Below are 12,459 nucleotides of genomic sequence, written 5' to 3' on the forward strand. Positions count from 1 at the left end.
ATCCTCCAAGTGCAGTGCAGATATTAACTGGCCCTCATTGCCCACCTGGGAGGTGTTATCATTCCCATCCTAGGGACGAGCAAATAGACACATGGAGCTGATGCTGTATCCCAGCAATGAACATGGCTCCAGGAGGTTACGCAGCTGGCCTGAGCCCTACTGCCATGCAGTAGCAGATTCGTGACTCCCAGGCCAGCCTGACCATGCGGCCTCTCTCTGGGTGTAATCTCTGCTGCAGGGGGAGTGCCCATTCAGACCGTAAATGTTTCGGTTCTCTTACCGCTGGCTATTTTTTCAGTGTTTGTCTGGACGCTCTAATGAACGTATAGAATATCAGGGGGCAAATGCTCTGCCACGCATCGGTGGAAAGGTAACTTGGATTGTAGTAAAGTCTTTGATTTCCTATTTGTCCCGCTTCTCCTGAGCATGCCGTCACCTGTCTAAGGTGGGAAGAGATGCTAATGACAACAGGCATTTTAAAAAGCAGCGGAGAAAGGCCAGGGGCTAACGGGCAGGCTGTGTCTCTGGAATAGTTGGCTGCAGGAAGGAAACAGGCAAGCTTTCCTCTCATTGGAGGCACTCCCAGCTGCTCCGAAAGGACCTGTCAGTGGATTCCTTTCCCATGTTTCTGCAGATCGGGATCAATGTCATTGAAGCCCAGAAGCTGGTGGGGGTGAACATTGACCCCTTTGTGGTGGTGAAAGTTGGAGAAGAGAAGAGGCACACGGCAACGCAAAAGTCAACGAACTGCCCCTTTTACAATGAGGTATGTAGCATGGGCCAGAGATCCCAATGGCAGAGTGTCCAGAGCCACCTGCACAGGTCATGGTGCAAGGAAGGGACCAGGAACACTGCAGTGTGGTTGAGAGCTGGCTGAGAGCACAGCACGGCTCACCCTCAACCAGTGTCACACGGCGCACACAGCACTGCGCCCCCCCAGCCAGTGTCACGTGGCGCGCACAGCACTGCTCACCCCCAACCAATGTCCCATGGCGCACACAGCACTGCTCACCTCCAGCCAGTGTCACGTGGCGTGCACAGCACTGCGCCCCCCCAGCCAGTGTCACGTGGTGTGCACAGCACTGCTCACCCCCAACCAGTGTCACGCGGCGCTCACAGCACTGCTCACCCCCAACCAGGGTCATGCGGCACACACAGCACTGCTCATCCCCAACCAGTGTCACTGGAGCACACAGCACTGCTCACCCCCAACCAGTGTCATGTGGCGCTCACAGTACTGCTCCCTCCTAGTCAGTGTCACGTGGTGCTCACAGCACTGCTCCCCCTCAGTCAGTGCCATGCGGCACCCACAGCACTGCTTACCCCCAATCAATGTCACGCGGAGAGAACAGCACTGCTCTACCCCAAACAGTGTCACGCGGAGCGCACAGCACTGCTCACCCCCAACCAATGTCACACGGCATGCACAGCACTGCTTATCCGTCCCAGCCAGTGTCACGCGGCACGCACAGCACTGCTCACCCCCAACTAGTATCACTGGAGCGCACAGCACTGCTCACCTCCAGCCAGTGTCACCGGAGCGCACAGCACTGCTTACCTCCAACCAGTGTCACTGGAGCGCACAGCACTGTTTACCCCCAATTAGTATCACTGGAGTGCACAGCACTGCTTGTTACGCGGAGCACGCAGTATTGCTTACACCCAACCAGTGCCACACAGAGTGCACAGCACTTCCACAGGTGCTGAGCCTCATTCAAGTCACACATGACATGGCTGTGTCCAGGGAGAGGGGCTCTCGGGGTTGCGATGGGAACACTTTGCTCAGTTTTCTCTCTCTTCTCTTGCAGTATTTTGTGTTTGAATTCCATGAGCCAAGGGAAGTTTTATTTCACAGACTCATAGAGATTTCCGTAAGTATGCCCTGCTGCCCATACCCCTTTGGGTCACATTGGCGAGAATCTGTGTAATGGCAATAACTGAGATGCTGTGCTGAAGTGCCGAGTGTGTACGTGTGCGTGCGTTTATGGCAGCACCTTCCACCTGGAGATTGTCAGGCTCTTGCACAAAGTTAGGGCACCAGCATTGCCCCCATTTTACAAGTGGGGAAACTGAGTCACAGACACATTAAAGGACCTGTCCAGCATCACACAGCAAGTCAGTGGAGGAGTTGGGAATAAATCTCAAGGGGTCTGACTCTCATCCCTTACTTTAGCCAGTAGACAAAGCTGCCTTCCTTGTAGGTAACACAAGCTACATGTGTTGCTATAGGGCCTGATCCAAAGCCCATTGTAGTCAATAGCAGTCTGTAACCCAGTTTCACATCTCGTGCGTTGTTAGGCAAGCGCCTTCAGCAGCCCAGGCAGAGCAGGCATTGGCACCGTTGTTGCTTTTTTAGCCATATATAGCAAGTGTGCCCTCTTACATGTTAGAGCTGATTGGGCCGCAGCATCTGACCGTATCAATACCCCAGCTGCACACAGCTTGTCAGTCTCCCGTTTTCATAATGCCCCACAGGGTTACATCTGCTTGGCAAATGCACAGTTGTAATTTTATACCAACAGTCAAGCTATTTCAGCACAGCTGTTCGTAGGGGTCCCCTGACTCTCCAGCTGAGACGGAGAGCCCAGGGAGAGTTCTTCCCCAGCCTTGATTGAGCCCCCAAGGGAGAACCAAGCGCCCCTTCCTCACAGTAAAACATCAGGAGAAATGTGCCCAGATTCTTCCCCCAAGTTTATTTTTCCACTTCCGGCTCACTTATTTAGAGGGAAGTTGTCTGCAGTGTAGTTGTAGCCGTGTCGGTCCCAGGATATTAGACAAGGAGGGTGAGGTAATAGCTTTTATTGGACCAACTTCTGTTGGGGAAAGACAAGCTGTCAAGCCACACAGAGCTCTTCCTCCAGTCATAGACTCATAGACTCATAGGTCAGAAGGGACCAGTATGATCATCTAGTCTGACCTCCTGCACAAGGCAGGCCACAGAACCCTACCCATCCACTTTTATAACAACCCCTAACCCAGGACTGAGTTATTGAAATCCTCAAAATTGGTTTGAAGACCTCAAGCTGCAGAGGTCCGGTCTGGTAACGGGGCACTCTGCCTTGAATGGGCCCTAGAATATGAGCTAACTATGCTAAACAATCTGTTCCACCTGGCATTTAGCTGTGACACTCCGAGAACCTTTCCCAGATCTGAGGAAGAGCTTATAAAAGATATTACCTCACTCACTTTGTCTCTTGGAGAGGAGTTGACATTTTGTAGTGGTTTTTCTCCCCCTAGTAGGGGCATGAGCTGCCCTCAGTCTCATCAGATGGAGATTGAAGCCAGTGGCACCCCAGGAATGGTTCTCATTGCCTGTCCCCTGGCCTGCAGAGGGGTGTAACATGCTGGTGGGAGGGAGGGGCTTTCGGACTTGGCAGCCCTTGCATGTATATAAATGCCAGCGCAAGGGGAAGGCAGGGCAGAATCAGGCCCTTTAAAGACTCTAAGGCCTGAAGCTCAGAAGACTCACCTGAGGCTCTTTATAATAAGAGGGTTAAATGCAGCACCTTTTTGTTCAAACGTAGGCCAGAGCCCAGAGATGCCGGTTCTTCTTCCACTGCAGCCTGTCGCCCTCCGCCTGTGGCCCAGCACAGTACCCTTCCCTGCAGGAATGTGCCCAGCCCTGGCACAAAGGATCGGCCAGCCTGGCTTGGCATTGGATTGATGCCATCCCAGCTCAGGCCTCCTCCTAGGCATGGATTAGGAGCTTGGCTCAGTTCAGTCCAGGCCTTGACCCATGGGCAGGAATGCAGTCAGTTCAGGCACATGAAAAGTCAGCTTGGGCCTCACTGGGCTCACAGTGTGTTGGGGAGGTCAGCCTGGGCCTGCGCATGAGAGAGGGGTTGGCACATTTCAGGCCTCAGGCAGGTCTGGGCACATGCAGCAGCTTGTCTAGGGCCCAAGGGAGAAGTCAGGTTGGCTCAGGCCTTGGCCTCTGCTCCTTGGATGGTTGGCCTGGTGTGGGCCTTGGCTCAGGGGAGAGTCAGTTTGGGCATGAGGGAGAGGTTAGCCGGCTGGGGCCTTTGCTCCAGCCCAGTGGGGAGACTGGCCTAATGTCTGGGGGAGGTCACCAAGCTTCTGGGCTGCATGTGTGTTTCACATGTCCTGTGCCACCGACAAGTATGCAGCCATCTGTGCCAATGAATGCTCATCCTGCTGAGCGGAGCTCTGCCTGAGGGATCCTTCTGTTCGTAGCAGCCTGTCCCCTCTGCCCATTCCTCTCTGAGTAGCTGCGCTTTGCCCTGTTGACAGTTGTGCCTTTCAGCGGCAGAATGGGATTTGTTTCTTATGTGCAGGTTTTTCATTCAAAGAAGATCCCGTTCCTGGGAACACGCATAGGAACATTCAAAATCGACACAGAAACTGTGTACAGCCAGCCAGGTACAATGTGCAGAGCCTTGCGGCTGCTGCTCTCGCTTCCCTGTTTTATCCCTCCATGTTGTTTCAGGGGCACCATTTCAGAGTTTTTGGGGGGAGGGGCAACTTTAACCGTGATTCCAGGGGCTACTTGGGCACCTGAAAACGCTTGTTCTTTTGCAGATAATAACTTAGGAATTATCTGACAGCAGCACTGTATCTAATTCCCACATAAAGAAAGAAAAATAAAATAAATATTAGACCCACTCAGCTCTAATACTAACATGTTCTGACATCTTGTGTCAATTCACCTAAGGGACACTGGTTAGGTTTAAAATTTTCATGTATATTTTTACTTTGTTACTAACTCTTGAATATAACAACTGAAACAATTGTAGAGCAGTCTAGATTACTCTCTATCACTTTTTTGCAGTTCACCAAAAGCTTGGAACAGATCATTTAACTTTTGGAAACATCCTACTAGGCCAAGGCCTTGGGAGTTTATGCTGCACCTGCCTGGGGCTCTAGGGGTGTTACCCCACCACAAACAGTAGACTAGAAACTGACCTTAAACAAGAGTGAAACTGACTCTTTCAGGTCACTTTCACAGTCTTGCCAACCCCATATGTTCAAAAATCATGAATCAGGCTCACCAAAAATCATGAGACTGGCTTTAAAATGAAATTATGTAAAAATTATAGCTTTGGGGTTCTTTTTATTTGCCTTCTGCTTTTTGAGCCGTTAGGATGCACTGGGTCACATTTTGAAGCTTTCTTCACAACCACGAGGGCTAGAAACTTCATTTTTATTTAAGACTCAAGCCTCAAATCATCACACATCCACTTCACTCCAGGAGTGGGGCTTTAAGGAAAACAATAATTATCTTGAGACTCAGGACAAAATCATGAGAGTTGGCAACACTGCTTTCACTTCTGTTTAAGGGCTAGTTACTTTCCAGAAGGCTCTTTACCACAACACTCGAGTGATTCTCAGGAGAATATTTAAAACCAAACACCAAGAAAATTCCACATTTTAAAGTTGAGAGAAAAATTGAGACTTCTGAGGTTTATCAGGACCACTGCAGGCAGGAAAGGAAAATAAACAGGCACAGGAGCTCTGGGCAGCTCTTCCTCTAGAAAGAAAGTTGAAGGGTCAAATCTTCTAGTTTTTAAGTAAGTAAAACTTCTATTCCCATCAGTGCCTCCACTCACAGATGTTAACATGTGCTTCACATAGGTGCCAACTGCCTGGGTGCTCCAGCCCTGGAACACCCATGGGGGGAAAATGGTGGGCGCTGAGCACTCACCGGCAGCCCCTCTATCATCTCCCCCTCCAGCCCCCCAGTGTTTGCCACCCGCCAGCTGGCCCTGCTGATCAGCACCTACCCTTGCCTCCTGCCCGCCACGATCAGCTGTTTCACAGCATGCAGGAAGCTTTGAGATGGAGAAGGAGGAGTGAGGGTGCAGCGAGCAGGGGGGAGTGGGTGGGAGGAGGTGGAGCAGTGGTGGGAAGAGGTGGGGCAGGGGTGGGGCCTTGGAGGAAGGGATGGAGTGAGGAGAGGGCCTGTGGTAGACCACCCCTCAGCACATTGGAAAGTTGGTGCCTTTGACACTTCATACTTAAATATCCGAGCCATCTTATCCAGGTTTCAGAGTAGCAGCCGTGTTAGTCTGTATCCACAAATAGAACAGGAGTACTTGTGGCACCTTAGAGACTAACAAATTTATTTCAGCATGAGCTGTCGTGAGCTACAGCTCACTTCTTCGGATGCATAGAATGGAACACACAGACAGGAGATATTTATACATACAGAGAACATGAAAAGGTGGAAGTATGCATACCAGCAAGAAGAATCTAATCAATTGAGATGAGCTATCATCAGCAGGAGAAAAAAAACTTTTGAAGTGATAATTAAGACGACCCATAGAAGGTGTGAGGAGAACTTAACATAGGGAAATAGATTCAATTAGTGTAATGACCCAACCATTCCCAGTCTCTGTTTAGGCCTGAGTTAATTGTATCTAATTTGCATATTAATTCAAGTTCAGCAGTCTCTCTTTGGAGTCTGTTTTTGAAGTTTTTTTGTTGCAAAACTGCCACCTTCAAGTCTGTCACTGAGTGGTTAGAGAGGTTGAAGTGTCCTCCCATTGGTTTTTGAATGTTGTGATTCCTGATGTCAGATTTGTGACCATTTATTCTTTTGCATAGAGACTGTCCGGTTTGGCCAATGTACATGGCAGAGGGGCATTGCTGGCACATGATGGCATATATCACATTGGTATATATGCCATCATTACACTAATTGAATCTATTTTCCTGTGTTAAGTTCTCCTCACACCTTCTATGGGTCGTCTTAATTATCACTTCAAAAGTTTTTTTTCTCCTGCTGATGATAGCTCATCTCAATTGATTAGACTCTTCCTGTTGGTATGCATACTTCCACCTTTTCATGTTCTCTATATGTATCAATATCTCCTGTCTGTGTGTTCCATTCTATGCATCCGAAGAAGTGAGCTGTAGCTCATCTTATCCAGGCTTACCCATCTTGTATACATTGGCTCAGGGGCTACATTTTCTGGCATATTCTGAACAGCGCTGAGCGCGCAGAAGGTGTCCGGTGAATAATCCAATTCATGATAATAATGGTCACATTTATGGTCTCTGTCAATGCCATTTCGGTTCTTTGTTCTGGAATTGGCCTGAATACAGATGAAACCCCAAGAATTTGTTATGAACACATCTGATACTCATATGACACTTTCTCATTCCTTCCATGTCTTGAACTCAGAACAAAAAATGACAAAACAAAATGGTTTTCAGTTAAAATCTAAAATTGTACTGCAACTGTTGTTCTACAGCCCAGGGTGGGGCAGAATCTGCCGCCCCTTGGGTGTTAAGAGATCTCCTCTCATCTGACTCCATTCTCTCTCATTTTTCATCCTTCCTGACCTCTGTGCTTCTTTTCATGCTGTCAACCATGACATCCTTCCCAATCACCTGGAACCATTTCCTGGAGTCTCAGAGAACTGGCCACCTTGGTTTGCTCCCATCTATCAGAGTCCTCTTTTTTGGAGCATACAGCAGAGAGAAAGACTGGTCCAGTGGACAGGGAGCTAGCCCTTAGAGACCTGGCCTCTACTCTCCACTTCCCCCCGCCACCCATGGATTTCCTGTATGACCTCAGGCCAGTAATTAGGGACAGAGTTTCAGAGGTTTTTAGGCACCCAAAGATGCGGCTAGGCATCCAGTGGGATTTACAAACCACCTAATCTTCTAGGTGCTTTTGAAAATCCCAGTAGGTACCTAAATACCTTTGAAAATATGGCTGTTAGTCTGTGTGTCCCTCAGTGCCCCATCTGTACAGTGAGGATAACAGCCCTGCCCTACCTCACCAAGGGGCTATGTTGGAGAAATAGGTTAGACCTTGTGAGCTGCTCAGATACTATGGTGATGGGGCCACATAAGTACCACAGGCAGAGTGGGAACTTCTCTATACCACTGCTATCCCTTCCCTGGGTTTTATCCCCTTCTTTTCACCTATGCCCCTCTTATCTCCCTCTTTTCTGAATGTAAACTTGGCTCAGAGGGCTTTGTTATATTTCTTCTGACTCCCCAGAATCATAGAATCATAGAAAATTAGGGTTGGAAGATCCCTCAGGAGGTCATTTAGTGCAACCCCCTGCTCAATGCAGGACCAACCCTGAGTAAATCACCCAGCCAGGACTTTGTCAAGCCGGGCCCTAAAAACCTCTAAGGATGGAGATTCCATCCCCTCCCTAGGTAACCCATTCCAGTGCTTCACCACTCTCTTAGTGAAATAGTGTTTCCTAATATCCAACCTAGATCTCCCCCACTGCGACTTGAGACCATTGCTCCTTGTTCTGTCATCTGCCACATCTGAGAACAGCCTAGCTCCATCTTCTTTGGAACCCCCCTTCAGGTAGTTGAAGGCTGCTATCTAATCTCACCTCACTCTTCTCTTCTGCAGACTAAATAAGCCCAGTTCCTTCAGCCTTTCCTCATAAGTCACGTGCCTCAGCCCTCTAATCATTTTTGTTGCCCTCCACTGGACTCTTTCCAATTTGTCCACATCCTTTCTGTAGTGGGGGGCCCAAAACTAGATGCAGTACCCCAGATGTGGCTTCACCAGTGCCGAACAGAGGAGAATAATCACCTCTCCCCCCAGCTTAGTCTCATCCGTGAACTTGCTGAGGGTGCAATCCATCCCATCATCCAGATCATTAATGAAAATGTTGAACAAAACCGGCCCCAGGACTGCTCCCTGGGTCACTCTGCTTGATACTGGCTGTCAACTAGACATTGAGCCATTGATCACTGCCCGTTGAGCCCGATGATCTAGCCAGATTTCTATTCACTTTATAGTCCATTCATCCAGGCCATCCTTCTTTAACTTGCTGGCAAGAATACTGTGGGAAAGTATCAAAAGCTTTGCTAAAGTCAAGATATATCATGTCCACTGCTTTCTCCATATCCACAGAGCCAGTTATCTCATCATATCACCCTCTGCAGTGGGATTCCTGTTTTACAGGTTCATCTAAAGACCTCCAGATCCTTAATTTAATTACCAGCCTTTTCTTATCTTAGTCACCTTGCCTCTGTTTGTAAACAAAACACTGACACCCTGCCCCAGGGGCATAAGCTGGGAGAAGGACCTCCCTGCAGAACTCACATTCCACACTAATATGGTGCAGTTCAGAGCTCTACCTGGGAGCCCACATCCTGTATGAAACTCAGGCGAGGGGGCGGGAGTCGCCTTACCCCCGTTAAATAGTGCCCCTGCATTATTTGCTCAGGCGCTTCCACGTACACTCACCTCTCTTTAGGAATGGGGACCCCATGCTAACTCGATATCCAGCACCCGTTCCCCTCACCACCATGCTACTGCACAAGCAGGCCCCCGTGATAAGCAAAAACCTGTCCAGTGCAGAGGTCTTTGATATGGGATGAAGAAATAAAAAGTAGGGCTCTCAAGTGATGAAAAAAATTAATCGTGATTAATCGTGCTGTAAACAATAATAGAATATCATTTATTTAAATATTTTTGGATATTTTCTACTTTTTGAAATATATTGATTTCAGTTACAACACAGAATACCAAGTGTACAGAGCTCACTTTATATTTATTACGAGTATTTGCACTGTAAAAAACAAAAGAAATAGTATTTTTCAGTTCATCTAATACAAGTACTGTAGTGCAATCTCTTTATCATGAAAGCTGAACTTACAAATGTAGAATTATGTACAAAAAAACCTGCATTTAAAAATAAAACAATGTAAAACTTTAGAGCCTGGAAGTCCCTTAGTCCTACTTCTTGTTCAGCCACTCGCTCAGACAAACAAGTTTATTAATTTTTGCAGGAGATAATGCTGCTCGCTTCTTGTTCACAATGTCATCTGAAAGTGAGAACAGGTGTTCGCATGGCACTGTTGTAGCTGGCATCAAAAGATATTTAAATACCAGATGCGCTAAAGATTCATATGTCCCTTCATGCTTCAGCCACCATTCCAGAGGACATGTGTCCACGCTGATGATGGGTTCTGCTTGATAATCCAAAGCAGTGCAGACCAGCTCATGTTCATTTTCATCATGTGAGTCAGATGCCACTAGCAGAAGGTTGATTTTCTTTTTTGGTGGTTCGCGTTCTGTAGTTTCCACATCAGAGTGTTGTTCTTTTTAAGACTTCTGAAAGCATGCTCCACACCTGTCCCTCTCAAATTTTGGAAGGAACTTCATATTCTTAAATCTTGGGTCTTGGAAATTTCCCATTGGTATCTTCTTTGAGTTTTGTCAAATCTGCAGTGAAAGTATTCCTAAAACGAACAACATGTGCTGGGTCATCATCCAAGACTGCTATTACATGAAATGTATGGCAGAATGCGGGTAAAACAGAACAGGGGACATACAATTCTCCCCCAAAGAGTTCAGTCACAACTTTAATTAATGAATTATTTTTTTAAAAAAGTGTCATTAGTATGGAAGCATGTCCTTTGGAATGGTGGTCAACGCATGAAAGAGCATACGAATGTTTAGCATATCTGGCACGTAAATACCTTGCAATGCTGGCTACAAAAGTGCCATGCGAATGCCTGTTCTCACTTTCTGGTGATTTTGTAAATAAGAAATGGACAGCATTATCTCCCGTAAAAGTAAACAAACTTGTTTGTCTTAGTGATTGGCTGAACAAGAAGTAGGACTGAGTGAACTTGTAGGCTCTAAAGTTTTACATTGTTTTCTTTTTGAGTGCAGTTACGTAACAAAAAAAATCTACATTTGTAAGTTGCACTTTCACAATAAAGAGATTGCACTACAGTACGTCTTTGAGATGAACTCGGCCTTCTGGCTAAGAGGGGTGAAAACATTATTTACTTTGTCATATTTACAGTACAAATATTTGTAATAAAAATGATAATATAAAGTGAATGCTGTACACGTTGTATTCTGTGTTGTAATAGAAATCAATATATTAGAAAATGTAGAAAAACATCCAAAATATTTACTAAATTTCAATTGGTATTCTACTGTTTAATAGTGCGATTAAAACTGTGATTAATTGTGATTAATTTTTATGAGTTAATCATGTGAGTTAACTGCAATTAATCAACAGACCTAATAAAAAGCCAACAAACCAGTTCCACCTTGTCTTTGCCCCTGTGGCCAGTGCACAATTATACCTTCATGCTTGTTCTATGAGACTTTGTCCCACCCAAATGTAAAAGTCCCAAGCAAGGGGGTTCTGCCATTTTCCCGAGAAGCTACTGCACAGTCTCAAAGGGATTCTGGGCCTGATCCTTGGCTGGTGTTAATCTGTGTAGCTCTGTTGAATACACTGAAGCTACAGTGAGTTACAGTTGGAGAACTGGCCTGAGAATGTCACAGGCAGAGGTGCCGACTCAGCACCCACTGGCAGCTCCCCACCCCGCCCCCCCACTCCAGCTTACCTCCGCCTCCTCCGCGAGCGCGCCGCCACGTCCTGCTTCTCCCCCTTCCCTCCCAGTGCTTGTGCCATGAAACAGCTGATTCGCGGGCAGTGAGGGAGGGGGGAGGAGGGGGAACGTAGCGCGCTGGGGGAAGAGGCGGGGCTGGGGTGGGGATTTGAGGAAGGGATCCAATAGGGTCAAGGATGGGGCGGAGTTAGGGCGGGGACTTTGGGAAAGGGGTTGGAATGGAGCTGAGGCAAGGGTGGGGAAAGGGTGGAGTCGGGGTGCGGAAAGGGGCTGGAGGTGTGGGCACCAACTGGCGCCAGAGAAAGTTGGTGCCTATGGTCACAGGAGTGGGCGGGTGAGGTTCTGTGGCCTGCTATGTGCAGGACATCAGACAAGATTATCCTGATGGTTCCTTCTGACCTTAAAGTCTGTGAGCCAGTGAGCCAGTCAGGGTTTTCCCAGGGCGCTGGTTCAGGCGCTGTAGGGTCTCTGATTTCAGAAGTGCAGAGTCAGAGTTTCTTGGAGAACTGGCAGTGATGTGATTAGGAATTCACCGCTCAGCCTCCCTGTCCTTATCTCTTTAGATCACAGGTTCTTTCAGAAGTGGGCTGTTATCAATGACCCGAAGGACACCAGGGCAGGAGTGAAAGGCTTTGTGAAGTGTAACATTTCTGTCTTTGCACGAGGTGATATAATGGGCTCTCTTCCCACTTCCTCTAGCAGCCAGAATGAAGACATTGAAAAGTAAGTGTGTGTGCTGCAAAGTTTTTGGGCAATCATTGCCCAACAGTTCATAATGGATTTCTGCACCATTCTCTGAAGCCCCTGATGCAGGCCATTGTCTGAGATGGGAGACCAGCCTAAATGGGCCCTTGGCCTAGCAGTTCCCACATTTCTGGTGTTCTTGGGCTTTGACTTGCTGTGGTGATTTACTGTGACCAGTAGAACAATGATTATTTCTTCTAGGAACTTGCTGCTGCCTAAGAGAGTCCCAGCTGAGAGACCATGGGCCAAAATCTGCATCAAAGTTTACCGAGCCGAGGGCCTGCCCAGCATGAGTGCTGGGATCATGGGGGGGTTCTCAAAGATTGTGGGCGAGAAGAAAGTTTTCATTGATCCATATGTGCAAGTCTCATTTGCTGGGCAACAGGTAAGTCT

General features: G+C 47.7%; 1 protein-coding gene across 3 annotated transcripts in view; it reads left to right on the forward strand.

Annotated features, from left to right (window-relative positions):
* Window positions 1-12,459, forward strand: part of LOC115635170 (fer-1-like protein 4) — a 121,441-nt gene that overhangs the window by 26,827 nt on the left and 82,155 nt on the right. For all 3 annotated transcript variants that reach the window (XM_030533505.1, XM_030533507.1, XM_030533508.1), the window contains 5 exons: window positions 635-766; window positions 1,809-1,871; window positions 4,296-4,380; window positions 11,886-12,045; window positions 12,268-12,451. In XM_030533505.1, coding sequence (XP_030389365.1) covers window positions 635-766; window positions 1,809-1,871; window positions 4,296-4,380; window positions 11,886-12,045; window positions 12,268-12,451 — 624 coding nt within the window. The remainder of the gene's footprint in view (window positions 1-634; window positions 767-1,808; window positions 1,872-4,295; window positions 4,381-11,885; window positions 12,046-12,267; window positions 12,452-12,459) is intronic.

The sequence above is a fragment of the Gopherus evgoodei genome, chromosome 14 (assembly GCF_007399415.2).
Source record: "Gopherus evgoodei ecotype Sinaloan lineage chromosome 14, rGopEvg1_v1.p, whole genome shotgun sequence".
Lineage (NCBI taxonomy): Eukaryota > Metazoa > Chordata > Testudines > Testudinidae > Gopherus > Gopherus evgoodei.